The sequence below is a fragment of the Pezoporus flaviventris genome, unplaced genomic scaffold, assembly GCF_033815535.1.
Source record: "Pezoporus flaviventris isolate CSIRO_AGI_PZ_B2104156 unplaced genomic scaffold, CSIRO_AGI_Pfla_v1 ptg000069l, whole genome shotgun sequence".
NCBI lineage: Eukaryota > Metazoa > Chordata > Aves > Psittaciformes > Psittacidae > Pezoporus > Pezoporus flaviventris.
In genome coordinates this window covers 2,397,357-2,418,704 of record NW_026892617.1, presented here as the reverse complement: position 1 = coordinate 2,418,704, position 21,348 = coordinate 2,397,357, and the positions used below count along the sequence as shown (strand labels likewise).

General features: G+C 47.3%; 1 protein-coding gene across 4 annotated transcripts in view; it reads right to left on the bottom strand.

Annotated features, from left to right (window-relative positions):
- Positions 1-19,384, bottom strand: part of MAGI3 (membrane associated guanylate kinase, WW and PDZ domain containing 3) — a 74,172-nt gene extending 54,788 nt beyond the window's left edge. For 2 of the 4 annotated variants that reach the window (XM_061471965.1, XM_061471966.1), the window contains exon 1: positions 18,997-19,383. In XM_061471965.1, the coding sequence (XP_061327949.1) occupies positions 18,997-19,318 (322 nt within the window). In that variant the 5' untranslated portion in view covers positions 19,319-19,383. Of the gene's footprint in view, positions 1-12,169; positions 12,247-18,996 lie in introns of those variants that run through there. The other 2 variants (XM_061471968.1, XM_061471967.1) reach the window with 2 other exon arrangements.
- Between the last annotated feature and the right edge of the window lie 1,964 nt (positions 19,385-21,348).

The following is a 21,348-nucleotide window of genomic DNA, read 5'->3' as shown; positions in this document are numbered from 1 at the left end:
TCAGATGTCTTGGGACCAAAGGGACTTAGTTCCCTTAGGCACCAGAACATGACACATAGTGCCCAGCTACTTTGAAAAGATGCATTTGCTGCCTCTCCTCTGCACTTTATCTGTTAAATATTATCAAGCTAAAAGCAACCCCCCCCAAAAAAAAAAAAAAACAGAAACCCCAAACCAACCAAAAAACCTCCAAAACAAACAAAAAAACGCAACCAAGCAAACCAGGAAAGCCATAAAATTCCCAAAGAAAGAGATTTTACAAAATCTTGTCTTCAGAAGTGCTTCTGCAATGCAGTTCTTAACACACCTGTGCCTGAGAAACTGGCAGAGCACAAAAGGGCAAATAACCTGCTCGTTCAAAGGATAAATCTAGTTTGCATAACTAGAATTTACTGAACATCAAAGAAAACTAGCTCTTTCACTGTCACCTAGGTGACCTTCTGAGCACAAAACACAGGTCAGATCTGCAGCAGATGAACTTCCAGCTGGTATGTGTTAGCATGTTACCTATGGAGAGGTTATTCCACATGGGGAACACAACAGCTGCATTTCCAATTCTTTTAGCTACAGAACAAACTTCTTCCACTACTTTAAAACATTCTATAAACTAGAAGCAGTTGAAGCAGAGCAGAAAAGCAAGGACAGCAACTTCACAGCAAGATAACCACTGTTTTCATATCCACCTCATGCTTTCCATCATAAACCCAAGACTAAGCCACATACAACCATACATAAAATACCAAACCATCTGATTTTAGAAAGCTTGCATGGGCCATGGCTGCAGTCAGATACAAACACACATTATCACTCCACCAAGCCATCTACTCTCCCTTATGTACAATAAATGACCACAAAAGAGACATATCAGGAGTGAACAAGAATCCAAGTCTAAAGAACAGGGCAGAAAATAACTGCTCCCCAGCAGATGTTCACAACAACTGTGCAGATGATAATCTATTAGATTCAGTGATTAACTTTCACCAGTTGCTTTCTGCCCCCAAAAGTTCAGCACATGGTAGGTGTTGTAAGCAAAATAATAACGTTTGTAGAAGCTATGACACAGAAAGTGTCCTCCAGCTACAGTGACAAGTTTCACTGCATTCGGAGCGCTCAGCTCTTGGATTGAGGTGCATTCAGCTCGGGAAGCTCGCCAGTCATCATCTTGATGCAGCTGGCTCCAAAGGCTGAGCTCATTTAGATCTGCTTAAAGAGCTCACTAAATTCAAGACTGACACAGAAATGGAATTCTCATAAGAGAGCACTTCAAATAAAGAGACAGCTTTGAAGGCAAAGCCAAATCTAATTTCTGTTCTCAATTCACAATCAATCAGAAGGCAGCTAGGGATGAACACCCCAACAGGAAAACCCAAGCTGACAGCACAGTAGGGTTCTTTCCTGTATTTATCACATCATTCCCTTTTCTGCATCCTTGTCTGACCATACAGGTTCTGCACTAACCTCTTTGAAATGTACTTTACTATCGCCAGAGCGCAGCAGATACTTCTGTTAACCACAGTAGATACTTCTTATTAGAATGGTTCCTTTCTCCTTGCTTGCAGGACACACATATGAACCTGAAGGTAAGGCTTTTAAAAGGTTATTTTTGTCTGAATACAAGTATATGACATATATCAACTTACCACGATAATAAAACATACAGCCAGATAATGAAAAACTACCCCACACCTGCAATCATAAGAAGTATATCAAGCAAATTTGACAGCAAGTACCCATCCTAACAATATTCATCATCTCACAAAACTGCCACTGGAATGTGGGCAAGATCCTTCCCTAATTTTACTCAACATATCCAGTCAGAATCAGTAGCAATTACACAGCTAGCAGTTGTCACTGAACAAACCCATTTAAGTTCCAAAAGTCACTGTTGAGGCCTCATTGGCAGCTGTACAGGCACAGCAAAGCAAAGAAACCAGGTATCTTGCTACTCAAATAAATAATGTGATAAAACAGAGATTAGCTTGTCTTTAACTGCTAGTTTCTCGCCTTAATAAGAGACTACAGGGGCCTTCCTAAAGCACTGTCAGAGAATCAGGTGAACCCAATGCTGTGTATGTTTGATAAGCAGCACATCAATAAATGCTCGGGAAGCCCAGCACCCTGCATCCTGTGTGCGGCAGAGGGGCTCCTGTGCCACAAGGAGTATTACTGGAAAGGGCAACTGCATCATCTGTTGTTATAAAAACCAATGGATGCCCAGCGTGCAGGCTAAGAACACATTTTGAAGAAGAAAATCTCAAATATCCTCTGCTCCTCTGCAGAGGTTTGCAGTTGCACTGAGCTCCAGCTATATCAGGAGGCACTGCTTTAGTTCCCTGCATTTGAATCAGATGCACGTTGTTAACTTCAAAAAGCAGGGTTTTGTTTTTATCTCTGTGTATTTGTTAAACCTTACACTTTGCATTTCCAGCTTGTACTGCCAGGTAACAAGGAATGCCAATGATCTTTCCAGATCGCTGCAAGCCTGAAGAAAGGGCCCAGTTCCAATGTCCCAGTTTCAATTTGTTAGGTAAGATAAAAAGTTCTATCAAGGAACTGGGGTTCTTTGAGATACATAAGAGGTATTGTTTTTCTTCTCCATTTCCTTCATACCCAGCATCTCGGCAAGCACACACACCAAGAGCAACAGAACTCTTAAGTGCATAGTTCAGCTAGAATAAAGAATAGTGCATGTATTTGCCAAGAGGCAATAAATAAGGATTTCAGACCAACAAATGTTATGTCCCCCCGAAGATGATTCAACAAAGCAGACACTGATTGAAGTCCTTTTTCTCCTTCACTCAGGATAAGAAAAAACAGTCCACAAAAAGAACCTCCTCAGGTAAAAACCCTTTCACTATTCCCACAGCATGACACTTTGCATTACGCATCTGGGTTTGATGCTTGAATGGAAGCATATCCTATTTTCAGTAGACTTTTAAGTGAGATAAAAAGCAGAGAACAGTTGGTAAGTTTCTGGATACCTTGGAACTTCCCTGTGGATATACAACACATGCTTCTGTACGGATACAGGCTGATAAAAAGGGTAATGAAGACCCCAGGATCCCATCCTTGGGGCCACAACTGCCCTCAGGATCACCACAGCCTGATGCAGGTTAACTCCTTTCCAAGCAATGGTAAGCACCGCAGTTCAAACAGGAGATCATCTGGAAGGTCATTTCCATGTTCATTCCATATCCCTGCAAAGGCCTGGGAAAGCCAAAACCCTCCTGCTTCCCAACAGCCACCCCTGTCTTGCCATGGGATTTGTGCTAAAAATCAGACTGTTACATGGCCGAAGTTCATCCGATTCATACAAATCACAGCACGGTAACAGGTTCTCCGGTCTCCAGAGAGTTCCAGTTCTCAGCACTTGGGATAAGGAACTGTTTGAACAGCACAAATGCTGCCAATGCTTCTCTAAACAGTAACTGACAGTTGGGATGGCAGACAGCTAATTACAGGAAAACAGCTTTAAATGAAGAACTGTGCAAATCACTCGTCTGTGCTTATGTTTAAAGGACGTGCTAAGGACACTGTTTCAACAATACTAATACCTGTGATTTATAAATATTTGTAACTGCAGGTTCAACCCACAAGCGGGGGTGACAAGAAGAATGTTTTCCCTGCCTTCTGCAAGATACTTACTAAGTTAGAAAGATTAATACCAAAGATTCATACTAATAAAGCTACTCAACCAGTGGAACTAAGTGACAGCGAAGCATTTCACACGTCAGAGACTGGATTAAGAGCAGCCCTGAGGAGAAGTGCTTGGGGGTATTGGTTGACAGAAGCTCCCCATGACCTGGCTTCAGTGTGCGCTTGAGCCCAGAATCCCCCCGTGTGCTGGGCTGCATCCCCAGAGCGGGAGCAGCAGCTCAGGGAGGGGATCCTGCCCCTCTGCTGCACTCTGGGGAGACCCCCCCTGCAGCCCTGATCCAGCTCTGGGGCAGCAGCAGCAGAAGGACGTGGAGCTGTTGGAGCGAGGCCAGAGGAGGCCATGGAGATGCTGCGAGGGCTGGAGCAGCTCTGCTCTGGAGCCAGGCTGAGAGAGCTGGGCTGGGGCAGCCTGGAGAAGAGAAGGCTCCTGAAGGGGAGACCTGAGAGCAGCTCCAGTGCCTGAAGGGGCTGCAGGAAAGCTGGAGAGGGGCTTGGGACAAGGGATGTAGGGACAGGCCAAGGGGAATGGCTTTAACCTGCCAGAGGGGAGACTGAGATGAGCTCTTAGGCAGAAGCTCTTCCCTGTGAGGGTGCTGAGGTGCTGGCACAGGGTGCCCAGAGAAGCTGTGGCTGCCCCATCCCTGGCAGTGTTCAAGGCCAGGTTGGACACAGGGGCTTGGAGCAAGCTGCTCTAGTGGAAGGGGTCCCTGCCCGTGGCAGGGTGTGGAGCTGGGTGAGCTTTAAGGTCCCTTTAACACAAACCAGCCTGGGATTCTACAGTTTTCATTCCGACTGAGCAGGAAAATGTACCTTTTTCCCCTCAGGTTACTCAATTCTGCAGTGACAAAGCAGCAGGAGATAGATTAATACTTGAAACCCAAACCTCATTTTGATTCTGTACACTTCACACTGGGGTTAGAAAAGATGTTCCTGGCTAAGCAAGACCCCCATATTCTGACATACAGAACAGAGCAGTACAAAACAACACCACGCAGCACAGCATAAACAACATTCAGCCCACTGCAGTTATTTGCTATTTTGGTGAACATTAAACACCCTGTCCTAATGAATTCGTTTAAGTACCAGCAGCATCTCCTAATGGGCATTAATTAAACTTTGCATCTCTACCTTCACAAGAGAAAAGTAATTACTCAGTGCTGTCCTACAGAGAGGGAAATAAAATCCCCAGGATTAGGGGGTTTTTCTATTGAGTAAGTAGGGCACATAGGAAAGCCTGCAACACAGAGGCAAGTTGCTGTGGTTCATCACTCCATGACACGAGGAATACTTCAGGCCTTGCATTGCATAAAACTCTTTTCCTGCTGGCCTGTAAATAAGCCACAAGATGGGGTTTAATAATAGAACACAGGTCTGTCAAGGATGGAACTATGAGTCTTTAGAAGTCCTAAGAGGACACAGCATAATGCAGTTAGCTGTTACCTCGGATATGTTGTCTTATTTAACCACCAGCTGCCTATACTCATCAACATTTCGTATCTTATCTATCAGTGAACACATTTTATGAGTATTTTAGTCATAAATATGGCATATTAATGCTTCTCTAAGCCGCTATTTACAACAGAAAGTACACGCACGAGTGGCATCTGAAGCTGTCGGAGGTCTAGAACAATGGGCAACAGTTTTTACTCATTCATGCAAAACTGTTTTGTGCAATAGGACCCAACTCTCACCATGAAATCAAACCACAGCAATTTTGGCTTCAAGCTTATGCCATGGCCATTCTTTGGCTATACCAAACACAACGCATTAAAGTTCACGTTACAAAGCACTATCTCCCAAGGAAACCCTGTCACCCTGAAGCAGAGCCAAGGCAATAAATATTTCAAGCCCTGGCTCAGCACAGGGACACCGCATTTGATTACTTTGTGGTACTTGCACTCGATGGCACTCACAGGACTAAGCAGTTTGCGTAAACAAGTTTGCCCTGCACCACAGCATTCACAATCTAATCTCGCTGCAAAGAAGATTAGTGAAATTACTGACCCATAATAATTTCAGTGACAGAGGTAAAAATACTTCCCTGGCACTTCTGGTCAGCTGATTCCCGAGGAATTCTTTAGACCAATAAAGGACGAAACAAGCCATTAAACATCATTCCCTGGGATTAATACAGGGCTCTGCCTCTCTCTTACATAACAGGATTCTGACATCCCCCCCACAAGTACATGCATTAGGAGGAAATCATTTCTACAAACCTAAAACTTTAGGGCTTAGTTATTTCCTGATAGCCCTGTGGGTTTACAGGATATAAACGGGCTGTTAATCCCCTTGCATTTAATGAGCAGTACCAGCAAACTCCGCTTCTGTTTGTCCCAAGAAGGTCACAGTAAACTTGGCATAGAACTAAAACAAAGGTGCATGTACTGGCAATGACAGCTTAAAGAAGGGGGAAGGCTGAGGCAGTTTGGGCTTTGGGTGTTCTTCCTGTTGTGAATTTGAGCAAAACCTGTGTCAAAATGCTTAAAAAATCCACCTATGTCATAGAATCCTAGAATGAACTGGGTTAGAAAAGTCCTTTAAGATCACCAAGTCCACATCCTTTGTTTTTTTCCATGCAGATCACTTAACTCAGGAGGGAAATACTCAATCAGCAGGCTGACTTATACCGAGTTCAAATTATTTGTCAATGGGTTTGTGGTTTGGTTTTTAATAATGCCTGGAAAAGAAGAAGTAACATACATGCACCTCTGTGTTCAGCTGGAGGAGAAAGCCAGCAGGACACCAGCTGTGCACACAGAATAAACCAGCCTCATTTCTCCTTCTGTTATACTTTTGAGTGATCTTCCAAAAAGTCTTGCAGGGAGAAGTAAAACTGACACAACAGGCCCTCCTGCTCTGTGCTTTGATAGAAGACGGTGCTTTTCCTAGCCAGGAACAGTTTTAAGCTGGACACTGCAACGTGCTGCTTTTCTCAGAAACCAAAATGTACACCTAAGGTGTTATGGACATTATTGTCTCCTAAAGACCAGTTACAACTACAGCCACTACTGAAGAAATACAACCTGTTGTTTTCAAGGTCAGGTTGGATGGGGCTTGGAGCAACCTGGTCCACTGGAAGGTGCCCCTGCTCATGGCAGTGGGCTGGAACTGGATGAGCTTTAAGGTCCCTTCCAACCCAAACCACTCTGGGATTCCACGATTCCATAAATGAGGCAGTGAACCACCCAGTCCTCTAAAGATTCTTTACACCTTTGTATCTAAGTTCACATTGTGCTTTTGTTTCATGTTGGTTTTAACAAAGCTGTGTTACCAGTTGCTTCTTACGTTTCTTTGTCACTTTTACTGCCAGTCTTCACCACCACAGGAATTTTATTTTCCACGGCCTCCAAGAACGATTCCTTTATGTTCAACACCAAACCACATTTTTCTTCTTAGGCTAACAAGAATCAAAACCGGCATAATTATCTGGATTCACCCAGCTGCCCGATTTCACAAGTTAAGATGTATTTGCAGATACTCTAAAGCCTATTCAAATATCTTAGGCTACAGTTCAGTTTTTCCTCTGGGAACCTCCATCAGTCCCCAGAGGCTGCACTGCCCTGTCAGACCTGCACAGCAGTGGGTCTCAGCTTGCCACTGAAGACCTAACATTATCTCCACTAACAACTTTGATAAACTACATTACTGTATTAAACAGTCATGAAGCAGCCTCTTCAGATGGAACATCTCTCATCTGTCCTTTCATCAATATGAAAGGTTTCTTTCTTACATGTTTCTCCTAGCCTAGTGGTGCATTCACCACTGTGCAGCACTCCCCACCTCCATGGTGGGATCCTGCTGTGATAGCTCTCACCCAGCGTTGCAGACCTGCCAGTGCTCCACTTCGGCACCAAGCCAGACCCCTGGGCACCCACAGCCATTTCACAAGAGCACGGTGAGATCCCTGCACCTCCTCCAGGAGAAGGAGGGTCCAAGAATGTCTGATGCCACAGCTGGAGAGCACTCCAGAAGAAACTGCCACTTCCAGAGGCAAAGCCCAAGGCTGATCACAGCCACTGCCCTTCTCCACAGCAGGACATCCCACTCTGCCCACAGGAGCTGATGATCCCTTGCAAATGGCACGCAGATGGGTCCTGGCAGAATGGCTCCTGAATCACATGCTACGTCCTCACCTGCATGTTAATCCAGTCCTTAACAGAAGGGACATGGTTTGAATCCCAGAACATAATAGGGAACACTGAATTGCTATCAGAATACAACTGCAAAACAAGCCTGGTCCAAGGGAAATTAGTTTCTCCCTAAATGTTTTAACAAAGAACCCCCCCAAAAAACAGAAAAAAAAACCAACCCAAAAACCAAACAATTCTGGCAGAGGCAGCAGGGACGTTTCACTGGGAACTCAGCACTAAACACATTTCTTTCTATCCTCTACATTCAAAGCCTGACATACAAGCTAAGCCAGTACCGATGGCTGGTTTTCAGAGCACTTTCTGGCAGATGATTGCACAAAGCTCCCAACTTGTACTCTGAAAACGCAAAAAGGCCTTTAGTGTTCTTCACAGCTCAGAGAAGCTGGCCACTGCTGCATACCTCAAAGCACACTTGATTACCAGGAGGTAAACACCACTGGAACATACCAAGCATTCATTTTTGTTTCTAAAGACGCAAGATCTTCATTCATATTTGCACTACAAAGAAGTAAAAAGGCTGATGGCCAGGCCTAAAAATGCCTGTGGGTTTTCAGTGGGGTGGGTGAGGAAGGCAGCTTGGTTTTCTCTTTTAAATGACTGTGATGTTTAGTCTGTGATGCATCTTGAGTCAAAAACTTCTGCAAGTGTTTGTATGTATGCAAACCCGTAATGATCTGCTGACAGCTACTGACGGGTGTAAAGCCACAAGCCAAGAACAGAGCAAACATCACCCCAATTCACATCTTCCAGGTGCTCCAGTAACGGCAAGAAAAGTACCTTCTTTCAAAATGAAAAGTCCAATTCTTTATTTCCTGTTGTTAATAAGCTTCATAAAGCAACCCTGGACATGGCCAGGGCGCATCCCACATCTGCAGCTATTTCTTGTTGTGGTGGCCCTTGGGCAGGCATCCTCCATCATGGTGATCTGGTCACACCACGCTCGAAGCTGGCACGTGTGAGCACAGTGGGGTGGCCGTGCATAGCAGGATGTGTTCAACGGGTCCAATGTCACACCTGAACAGCCAGGAAGCACACTACAGCAGAGATGTGACGAACACACCCTGCAAAGCAAACATTTCAGGCTCCACCAGGCCACAGTTTGCCAAACAGTGCAAAGTTTGATGGTATATGGGGATCACACTAGAGGAAATGCGAACATCTGTGCCTTCCCCACACAGTTGTTGATTAGCACATACAAGTCACTAGAGTAGTAAGTGTTACAAGGCAAAGTTCAAACCATTACTGAACCTTGTTCAGCCCGACTCCAGTGACTGCCCCAGCACACCATGTGCCTGAAGACGCATTTCCTGCCATCAGGGTTAAAGCCTCATACTCTGCTGTGAGAGAAGGAGCCACAAACTCTTAATCCTGCTCTTCTGTACCATTATTGCATATTCTCGTTTCTCATACTCATTCCCTTTGTGCTGTAATTCCAGCTTTCTCTGTCTTGCTGCACAAGAGTTTTTCCAGGCTGGTGATCCCCTCCTTTGCATCTCCCCTACTTCTGTGTGGCTGAGATAAGGGGAGCAGTCATCCTCAAAGCACTCCTTGGTATTATTTGCAGAACTTGGCAACACCAACTTGGGACTTGTGCTTCCCATGTTCGCCTCTGGATCCAACCTGCCACGCATGCGTTGGCTCAACAAGGTGATGCAGTGCCAAAGATGGTCCTGGATGGTCCCAGCCTCACCAAACCAACAAGTGCAAAGCAGCTATTGTTGCAGTCAGATTTTGGGTTAGGTTTCAGGGCAATACTAGAATTTAGGAGTAAAACACTCCTGGATTTGTAAGAAGGCATGGTCTCAATTTCCAAAAGCAGTGGATTAAAGAAGAGACAACTTCGTAACAGATTATTCACACAACTACATTAACCCTGTTGATTGCCTTTCCCACCTTTTGGAAAGAACACTTCATTATCATGCAGATGACACATTTCTAGACACAAAAACCCCACAACACTTGTGATGTTTATCTAACATCCACAATCCATATTCATAAGACACCAGCTGTTAGTCTGATTGTATTTATTACCCGAAGTCAGTAATGAAATGGCACTGAAGTAGAACACAGTAAGAATCAGCATTCAAGTGTACTGTGATCTGATAAGCTGGAATTCAAACTGGTTTTATAAAGGTAACCAAAGAGATACGGCAATTGAGAGCTTAAAAGAATTGACTTTTTAACCTTACCTGAGGAAAATGACATACAATGCAACAATCTATACAAACTAGACTACTGTTCCGCAAGTGAAGAGGGGCACGGGATGGATAGTAATTACACTAGTGATTCTCAATTTGAAGAAGTTACATTCAATTGAGAGCAAACAACAATTCAGGAAAAATTACAGGCTTGAGAAATGTACATATTGAAAAGCAGCTTTGAGGAAGCATTTTTAAAGGTAGCTGTGAAAACACGCTGGAAAAGCTCAGAGCAAGCCCAGAGTTATGTCTAACAATGTTAGTTTGCTTTGCAATGTAATTACATTTCCATGTAAGATCATTACTTTAACATGGAGATGCTGCAAGGGCTGGAGCAGCTCTGCTCTGGAGCCTGGAGAAGAGAAGGCTCCTGAAGGGGAGACCTTAGAGCAGCTCCAGTGCCTGAAGGGGCTGCAAGAAACCTGGAGAGGGGCTTGGGACAAGGGCCTGTAGGGACAGGCCAAGGGGAATGGCTTTAACCTGCCCGAGGGGAGACTGAGATGAGCTCTTAGGCAGAAGCTCTTCCCTGTGAGGGTGCTGAGGCGCTGGCACAGGGTGCCCAGAGAAGCTGTGGCTGCCCCATCCCTGGCAGTGTTCAAGGCCAGGTTGGACACAGGGGCTTGGAGCAAGCTGCTCTAGTGGAAGGGGTCCCTGCCCGTGGCAGGGCTTGGAGCTGGAGGAGCTTTAATGACCCTTCCAACCCAAACCAGTCTGGGATTTTATTATTTGCATATGACAAAAATAAAGCACAGTGACATGAGCTTGAAGACTGCTGTGACTGTACTTCATATTGAAAGCTACACCTAGACTAATTGTAGACCGTGGCTATGTGCAACCACCCCTATTCTGCATCTTAAACAGCAGTACTAAGGGACAGCTTGTACGTAGGTTTTAAATGCCAGTGCGGGAAAAGACAGACACACTGCAGCATCTCTTGACTTGCTGCACCCATTGTCCAATGTCCTTTTCTCCATCAGTGCCTTTGCAGTCTCCCTGATACCACACTTACAGCCTTCCTAGGATACTCCCTCTCTCACCAAAAGAGTACCCTCTTGCTTTTAAAACTGATTAGCTTGGATGCTAGCCCATCGGAGTCAGTGACTGATGGTCTGTCACCTGGGAGCAGCTCCTGTTCCCACTATGACCTGCTGAGAGCCCAAAAAAGATTAACACAGATTCCACTAGTAATTAGCAACTGAGAAGATGAACTAGTTAAGATTCTGTTTTCCATGATTGTGTAACAGATCAATACAAGTCTGTAATCTTCCTACTGCATTTTCCGTTCACCTTCTGTTCAGCAGAACTAAATAAGGCATTTACACTCAAATACAAAGAGCTCGTATTTTTCTTAATCCAAATCTATTACTCTCAGGAATACTGTTGCTTTGAAGAAGGAAATTGTTCCCATTCAGGGAACAAGATGTGATTTAACTTACATTCCATGAATGTGACCAGAATGTGATTCTTTCGTAAAAGGAAGAATCATGAATTAAAAAACATGAACCAGAAGAATGAATTCCAAGACCTGAAAACAGAGCAATGATCAAAACTGAAGCAAGTTTTTCAGCTGTCAATTGGAATGCACAACCCTGGTGATAGTTTAACTTTTTGGTTGGTGTTCCTTTTTTTTGTTTTTTTGTTTGTTTGTTTTTTTCAGGAATGATCACCTGAAGAACACCTCGAAGCAGATGTTTCGGTGCTAAAGGAGCACAGTGCATAGCAAGTTAGACAAGCACAGTGTGGTTGCTGCAGGGGTTTTCTAAAAAGACAGGTTTGGTTTGAAGTGTTTTTGCTTACTAAATAAAAAATCTTAAAAAAAAAAATAAATAAGGAAATTGCATCTTTTGAGTGATAAACCCAGCCATTTTCTACATCTAACCAGCATTTCTTTAAAGCCAGCCAAGAACGCAAGAGCAATACTTTGACAAAAATTATGAAGACCGAATCTGCTCTTGAAATCATGGCTTCTAATAAAGCCTCGTGTTTATTTTGCTCTTGGCTCACTCACATAGAACAGAAAGCCTCCTGCCATTGAAGAGTAATGGCAAAATTAGTTTTCAAGGATTTTTTAAAAGTTCCATGCTGGCACGGAAGCCTAAGCTTTTGTCTTTTAATAGAAAAGCAACAGACGCGGATGCAAGGATTTCAATCCAAACTGTCTACCTGAATGAGAAAATTTCCTTCCAGGAATAACTGGAATACAAGTGCTTGATTCTTCAGTCCTAGTGAAGATCTCACTCCCCTAAAGCAAAGGACACAGGAGGTGGGTCTGGAGAACACCAACTGCACCATCCGCTCTGCCACCAGCTCCAGGTAAATGCTGACTTTACCCCACACTGTTCTGCTGAGTCTCTCTTGAGAGACACCGATGAACGGTACAAGAAGGAGATGGGCTTTCCTGAAGGAAGCAAAGAGGTGCAAAATAAAACCATGGTGTTCAGCAGCACACTAGGAAATCCACGAGGCCCTGTGATCATTTGAAACCAGCATGCCAAGAAAGAGCAGAATAATTAAAGCACATTTAGGGTGTAATCATTAACACAGTACTCATCACAGTAAAATTTAAAACAATGAGTATGTGAAAGGGAAAGGCAGTATGTTCTATGCCAAGAATAATATGTTTATATAAAGATGGATGTGAGAAAGAAGATTATAAATTACATGCACATACTCACACCCATCCCTTGGCAAGTGCTTGATAGTCCTCTGCATTCACACATCTGAGATGCAAGCTAATAGCTTTTTGTGCAAGGCAGCTCTCTCAAACTGCTGTAAGGACACACCACTGCTACTGCTGATGCTTTAGAGAAATTACAGCCTCCAGCAGGAAGCATTTCTTGTTCAGTTTCCTTAGAGTGCACATCTGTCTTCTGCCCAGTTTCATGAAACTGGGATACCCTACACATTCGTTATAGCAAACCTGTATGTTTTGGGCTTTTCGCAGTATGGTAAATCAAATCAACCTTGCCTTCTATAAAAATGGATCTGTTCCCAACACACTCTAGAGCAGGGAGGGCAGTTTCGCACGCCAGCATCCAGCAGAACCTCACCTATCATGCATCTTGGACTGAGGGACTCAAGCTGGCTGCCTCAGCTTCTCAGACCAGAGTAGGATCATAGAATAGTTTGGGTTGGAAAGGACCTTAAGATCATCCAGTTCCAACCCCCCTGCCACGGGCAGGGACACCTCACACTAAACCATCTCACCCAAGCCTTCATCCAACCTGGCCTTGAACACTGCCAGGGATGGAGCATTCACAACCTCCCTGGGCAACCCATTCCAGTGCCTCACCACCCTAACAAGAAAGAATTTCCTCCTTATATCTGATCTAAACTTCCCCTGTTTCAGTTTTAACCCGTCACCCCTTGTCCTATCACTACAGTCCCTAATGAAGAGTCCCACCCCAGCATCCCTATGGGCCCCCTTCAGATACTGGAAGGCTGCTATGAGGTCTAACACACCAGTAACACATCAGTGTGTCTGATCGCCAAGCTGGCCTAATGCCAGCTTCCAGAGAAACACAGAACTAGGGTAATGCCTTTCCACTGAGAGGCAGAACGATCCAAGTGTATACTCAGATCTCTGTTTTAACACAGCACATTTAGATTTCATCTGAGTTTGTGAGAACAGCCTCAGAGTGCAGCATGCTCTCCTCCCTGCCTTAATTGCCAAACATGCAAATGTTTACCCCCACATGGAGGTTTTGTACCTACTTCAAGCACAAGAGAAAATGTAAATGAATCTTACAGACTCAGCTTGGAGTATTAAGTCTCGAGCGCTGAATCTGAGTCACTCTATTTGTCACCACCACTTTCATTCATTCTGCTTCAGAGAAGGGACCCCCATGCACATGACTTCTAAATACTGCCATTAACTCCTGTTGGTAAAGGGAGGCATTTGGGATCAATCACCACACGATTTTCCCACCACATGAGGAAATGCATCCTGCAGTTAAGTTGTCTTCTTGTTAGCTTGCACTAGATTTTGATCAGGTGAGCATCTTGGTAAGAAAAGGCCTTGCTAGCTTGAGCATCTGCAAGTCCCAAGAGCATTACATGAAAGATACTGACTTGGAAAAATTAATTTGGTACCAAGAAGTTCAGTACTACCTCCACCTGTCAATCACCTCTTTCTCTGCACTGTACTTCAAGCGCAGCAATAGATTAGAAGCAGTTCGAGCTCCCAGGTCGAAAGGTGGAGTGCACACAAAGCAGCAAGGTGCATCAGCTTTGGACTGGGGAGTACTTCATGTATTGCCAACTGCATGAAAGACTGAAAAAAATAAAGATCCCCTGAGTTGTGTGAGTGTGAGCTGAGAAGTCCTCCATGGAGGGAAAAGAACATCAAAGCCATAACTGACATCTGACTGCAGGCAGGCAATCCAGCCTGGAGATAATGAATAAATGCCCCAGTTGGAGGAAGAGCTCCAGCCACAACTGTGAATAGTCGGATACAAAACAAGTACATAGGACATTGAGGTTTAGTAGCTTCAGAAGCACTGAGACTGTTAAAAAAGTAACAGTCTAAAGGGAACTCTTCATCATTTTAAACCTTGCTGCATTTTTCTGATTAAAGATTGACACAGTGGAGCCAACACGAATTCTCTTAACCAAGGGACAAAACTATGCGCTCTGGCAAAGTTCCTCAAGTGGAAGAGCTACAAGACTCTGCCCATTGCTTCCCAGATGCTAGTTATAGTGGTCATGAAACCATAATAATTGCCACAAAGTAGATGTATTCAGCAAAGCTCCTTAGTTTGGAAGGAAAACACATTCCTTCCTACGCAGTATCTGGCAACTCCGACTGCTGCAAGAGGAACTTGCAGATCAGTAAATTTTCTTACTTTAAGCATGCAACCTAGTTTTGATGTATTTTGGCTACCATATTGCTATGAAGAAGGCTTTCAAAGTTGCACTGATGAGTATTTTAGCAAGCAGGCTCACCTGCACACACAAACATCTTTCTGGCTAAGCCTGAATGATACATGCAACGAGTAGATACTCTCGGAGGATGAACTAAACCAAAATGCTTTAGTTTTTCCTTAACTGAAATAAAAGAACCTGCAGCAGTGCCAGCACTAACCCTGGTAACACTGGGCAGGGAAGGTTGTCGAGCCACATGGCAGCCATCATTTGGATGCATGTAAGCAGGTGATTAGCTCCAAACCAGCACCTCCCAAGTGTGGCTATAATACAAATCGTCTTTATGATGAGCCAGCCCATATGAGTGCGCATGCAAACACATACCAGTACCCCACTGCTCAAAAAGCCTTCTTTCTCTGTGCTGCTGCTTTGCTCATCTGATCAAGATGATGAATTAGGCAAGAAGCAAGGTTATAATCTCAAACATCAACTAGAATGAAGGGATATTTAACTTCTGTTCAGACAACTCAGATCCCAGTATCAGACCGGTTGTACTGGCAGAGCTTGAGACCAGCCTTCTGCAGACTTTGCTATGTCAACCCCTACCAATACTGACTGGAACCAAAGATTTACCAGCTCATCTGCAAACATCTGGGCCAGACCTTGGCTGTGGCATCGATGACACTCATCTCCAGCCTGTGGCACACTGAATCCTGGGCTGGTTTGGGTTGAAGGGACCTTAAAGCTCCAGTCCCAATCCCCAGCCACAGGCAGGGACACCTTTCACGAGAGCAGGTTGCTCAAAGCCCCATCCAGCTTGGCCCTGGGCAAACACTGGTCTTGTTCCCCATCCTCAGCAAGGAAAGGGAAGGACAAATTTCTACATCAACAAAATGGTCCATCATTTGTGATGTGCAGTTAACAGATGGTGTTCAAATTAACATTCGTATCTTTCAAGTGTCTTATCAAACAAGGCTAAACAGCATCTTGAAATTTCCATTTTAAATTTTCTATGAGATTGCTAGAAGTACCACAGACAGATTTTACTGCTGTCAACTAAAGCTGTTGCTGCCTTTAATGAAGGACTAGATCCCTACTTGAAATAAAGCAGTCCAGTCCCCTGACATGCTGTTCAAGGCTATCGGGACACCTGCACAGAAGGAAGTCTCTTCCACCTTCACCTGGAAGACAGAGGCAGCTCTCAAACACCAAAGCTGCCTTTCTAAAATGCAGACACAGACCATAAGCGCCTTATATAAACCCTAAAATTCAGTGACAAGACAAATTCCGCACTGTCACAGTGAAGAACCCTGAAGTTGGATCCTTCTCAGACTTGTGTCCCAATAGCATTCAAATCTGAAGAGCCATTGGGCACATGAAGGCGTGCTGGCAGACACTCAATGCCTTTCAACATGACACTTCATTTGACAGAGAGCAGTTTTGACTGGAGGGAAGTATGAAACAGAGGACCTTAAGAAAACCAGTAATGCAATTACAGGTCCCTGAGAACTCAGACATACTGCAAGCACACCATAGACCACCAGCCCCCCGGCCCTCATTCCCTTCACCACCGCAACCCCGCACATCTCCCCAGCCACTTTCCAAAGATCAGCAAGTCTGGATTGCTCTGGATCACAAGGGGTGGAATGGAAGCCAAATTCAAAGTCACAGGTCTTTGCAGAGAATGCCTTGTCAACAACTTTCCTAATTACATATATCCTAACTGGAATACTGCCACTGAGCGCTGCTGTGGCAACCTTGCCGCGAAAACAACCAAGAGAAACAGTATGCTTTAAAATCCTGTATTTAAGGACACTAAGTCTAACACAGAAAATTACTGCAAAACTCATCTGATGTGGTAAATAAGCTGGCAATATGTTCCAGTATGGGAAAAATTACTGGATCTGAAGCTTTAGTTTGAGTCGTTCCAAAAGTTATATAAAAATCACCATAAAAATGTTAGTTCTCTTCTTACAACTCAACCTACTGTTCAGTTTACAAGCTCTGGATGAGTACATTAAACAGCACAGGTCTTTGCAAGACTCCAGCAGCAGCTTCCTTCTGTTGAGAACACTGTTCCTGTATTTTAACCAGTTACTAATCCACAGGGGAATTCTGCTCTTATCTTTTGGTAGCTACACTGCCACACAACGCTCACTTGCCAAGAGCTTTGCTCAGGGTCCGGTGTTACCTTGGTGAAAGCCTATTTGAAAATCCACCACATCAAAATACTCAGATTTGATTAAACCAACCAGTGAACCTTTAAAAACTACAGACTTCTAAAAAGCAACCCCTTCACCTCATTAGATGGTATTTTTTCCACATGCCAAACAGTTTCATTCTAAGCTATATTTTTAGCCAGCTTGCTGTAATCAGAAGTCAGTCCTGTTGATCTTCCAGACACTTTCTCCACCTCTTACCCTCTTCCACACCACCAGTGATGTAAGGAACGAGCAACCCACTGGTCTTTGGTGGCTCCTATCTGGAACTCCTTATGTACATCATCTGGCCCTGGCCAATTCCTACTGTTCATTGTATCAATTTCATCTAAATCTTCTCAGCCAGTTTTAACTTGACAGCTTGAGACACCTCTCCCTTATGGAAAGTCCCAGTACAGGAATACCCCTATTACCCTCTGTAGTAAACAGAAGGAATTCCTTTGATTATCTAACTGTAGATTTATCTTCCACAAGCTCTCTCTTTTTAGAAGAGATTTATTATTATTGTCTATCTTGATTTGGTCCTCAGGATTTTTTTAATCCTCTTATAACTTGCAACTGTTTGCTCTTTTTTATTTTCTTCATTCAGATGGGATTTCCAATTTTGGAACTAAAGACATCTTCCAAAGCCTACCAGGCTTCTATAGGTGCTTTTAGGGGTGTGTTTGTTTTTCTTTTGACTTTACTTTGTCTAACAAGCAATATGCATCAGGACCAACGGTACAGCCTCTATATGGAGGATGACTTTTCAGTAGTGGCCAAAGAAAGAAAATCTGATTGAAAAGATGTATTACCTAAAGTCAAATGACAACACAGCAGTTATGAAAGAAGTACAAAGCAGGTGTTAAAAAAGCTGTATAAGAAGTATTACAGACTTCAGTAGTGGACCTATTCCAGTAGGGATTCAGAGAGAAACAGTTTAACAGAGACAGTTTCTCTGTAACACATCGTGCTGAGACCTGGATCGTCTGAGCCAGGAAGCGGTAAATCTGAAGCTCTTTACACTGTGAATCATTAGCTCCTGTGACTGCCGGTACCACTATCCAGCATTAACTTGACATTTGACAGACATGTCGATAAAGAAGATCTTACCGCAATAATCTGATAGTGCTAATTAATTAAAGCATACTCAAAATTAATCCAAATCTATGGAAGAAGAACACCCAGAGTCTGGGCTCGGGGCTTCTCCCTGGCAAACCAGCAGCCAAGAGGCCAGCGCGATGGCGTTCTCCAAGCCGCGCTCCCGCTCCTCAGCCCTGAGCGCTGCACCCCGCGGGGCTCGGGAAGCAGCGAGCACAGGCACCACGCACAGCCGCGGCCGGCGGCTCCGCAGGCTGCGGACCCGGGACAGCCGGTGCCGCGCACCCCTGAAACCGGCGACCCCCGCCCGCTCCGAGCAGTGTCACCCCCCTCCCGAGGCACAGCGGCGGGACGGCCCCGGTTGGCGCTTGGGAGCCGGAGGCACGGTGGGGGCAAAGGCAGGCGGCAGCGGGTGCGCTCTCCCCGCTGGACAACCGCGCGCAGCGGAACCCCCGGGCTCTGCTACCGGGAGCGCGCCGGCGCCCCTCGGAGGCCAACCCGCTGCCCGTCCCCGACGGGCCGGTGGGAAAAGCTTCGCCCGGAGCCAGGTCGAGCCTCGACACGGCAGCGGGAGCCCTCCCTCCCCTCCCCGGTCGCCCCGTTCGGCTGAGGCGCCCTCTCGGGAGCCGAGGAAACTTTCCCATCCCGGCACCCGCCCGCCTGCGCCCCGCCGAGCCGGCGCTCCCGCTCCTCGCCGCGGCCCTCCCGCCGCCCCTCAGGGCGCCGGCGCGGCTGGGCCTATGCACGGCGGCTCGGCGGCGGCGCGGGCAGTGGCGGGGCGGGCCGCGGGTCCTGCGGGCGCGGCGCGGCCTGCGGCGGGCGGCTCACCTGGGCGCACGGTCTTGAGGCGCACGGGCTCCCTGAAGTGCCGGACGACGGCCAGCGTGTCGCGGTGCGTGAGGCCGCTGACGGGGGTGCCGTTCACCTCCAGCAGCACGTCCCCCGGCGCCGGCGCCTTGCCCGAAAGCAGCGCGGGGCCCGGCGCGCCCTCACCGCCCGGCAGCAGGCGGCCTGCCAGGTACGCGAACTCGCCGCGCTCGGCGCCGCCGCGCAGGAGGTCGGGGTCGGGCCCCGCCGGGCCGCCCCAGGAGACCACGCACTCCTGCACCTTGCTCAGCCAGTGCCGCTTCTTCCGCAGCGTCTTGGACATACCGCACCGCGGGGCGCCGCTGCCCGCCCCGGCCGCGGCTGCCGCCCGACTGCCGCCGCCCCGCCGCGCGCGCCCCGCCCCGCCCCGGGCCCGCCCCGCCCCGCCGCGCGCGCCCCGCCCCGCCCCGGGACCCGCCCCGCCGCGCGCGCGCGCGCGCCCCCGGTCCCGTCGCGCCCCGGTCGGGCGGTGCTGGCCACGCCCCCCCCCCCGAAGGGGCGGGAGTTGCTCCGTTAACGCGGCGGGGGGTGGGTGTGGCCGCCTCGGGCGGGAACAGCCCCTCAGCGGGCGGGCGGGAGACCCCTCGTCAGCGCCCGCCTCAGGCCCGCTCTCTCCGCGGAGGGGGACTCCGTCAGCTGCGAGTGCCCTCAGCCAAGTTCCCCCTCAGCCACTGGCCCCTTCAGCCATGTTCCCCCCTTCAGCCATGTTCCCCCCTTCAGCCATGTTCCCCCTTCAGCCAAGTTCCCCCTCAGCCACTGGCCCCTTCAGCCATGTTCCCCCTTCAGCCAAGTTCCCCTCAGCCACTGGCCCCTTCAGCCATGTTCCACCTTCAGCCATGTTCCCCCCTCAGCCACTGGCCTCTTCAGCCATGTTCCCCCTTCAGCCAAGTTCCCCCTCAGCCACTGGCCCCTTCAGCCATGTTCCCCCTTCAGCCAAGTTCCCCCTCAGCCACTGGCCCCTTCAGCCATGTTCCACCTTCAGCCATGTTCCCCCCTCAGCCACTGGCCACTTCAGCCATGTTCCCCCCTCAGCCACTGGCCCCTTCAGCCATGTTCCACCTTCAGCCATGTTCCCCCCTCAGCCACTGGCCACTTCGGCCATGTTCCCCCTTCAGCCATGTTCCCTCCTCAGCCGTGTTCCCCCTCAGGCACGATCTCTCCTCAGCCAGTACCCGCCTGGGCCAGGACCTCTGCTCAGTCAAGATCTGCCCTCAGCCCGGCACCTTCCTGTGTCAGTGCCTACCCGAGGCAGGGTCTCTCCTCAGAGAGGAGCCCCCTCAGCCAAGTTCCCCCTTCAGCCAGGCTCTCCCCTCAGTGCCCAGCCCAGGCCGTGCTCTTACTCTGGAGCCCCTTCACTGCAGGGTTGAACAGCCACCTTCCCCTGCTGCCGTGCCGGTGGCTCCCTGCACCAGCCCCGATGCTCCTCACCATCCTCCCCTCAGTGCTGCCGTGGGGTGTGCATGCAGCTGCCTCCCGCATTGGCATTCACTGCCCGCACAACGCAACAGGCGCAATGGCCGCTCTCCGCACGGCCGCCATCACTGGAGCCGGATGGTTCAAAGCTGTTCAAACCCTGGGCCAAAGCAGAGGTCAGAATGATGGCTATGATTTAGATATGCCCACGAAGCCGCCTCTTTTTTTGACTGGAAAACACAACTCCAACACATTTGCTCTCCACGTGAGCTTTTTTCTTTAGCTGTGCATCAAAGATTCCAGTGTGGCAATTAGCTTAGGCCAGGTACGGATATTACACGCCAGGTATGTGCTATGAAAACCATGACTGGTTTGGATTGAAGGAACCTTAAACCCCATCCATTTCCAACTCCCTGCCAAGGGCAGGGACACCTTCCACTAGAGCAGCTTGCTCCAAGCCCCTGTGTCCAACCTGGCCTTGAACACTTCCAATCCTTCGAAAGCTTTACAGTTCAGATGACAAATTTCTCTGCCCAGTGCATTTAAATTGCTTTTCTCTTACTCAGAGGCTGAATGTCCAGTGCAAAGTTATTCTGGAGTATCTTGAAGGCTCCAGCTGTGCCGTGCAGGCTGAGGTCCTCACTGAGCGGTGGGGCTGCAAAATCAGAGTCCTGAGAAGGTATGGAACGGATGTTGTTTGCAAATAAAGAGGTGTGAACTTTGCATAACTCACATACTTTCCATAGGAGGAAGTGAAGGAGCTGGTATCTGCGGAGTCCAAAGAATGTTTGCTGAGCTGTGAAACAATGGATTGTTGTTGCCATTGTGTCCCTCTGTTCACGTCAGTTTGCACAACAGAGCAGGTTAGAAAGATCACATTTCAACAGGGAATGTTCTGCA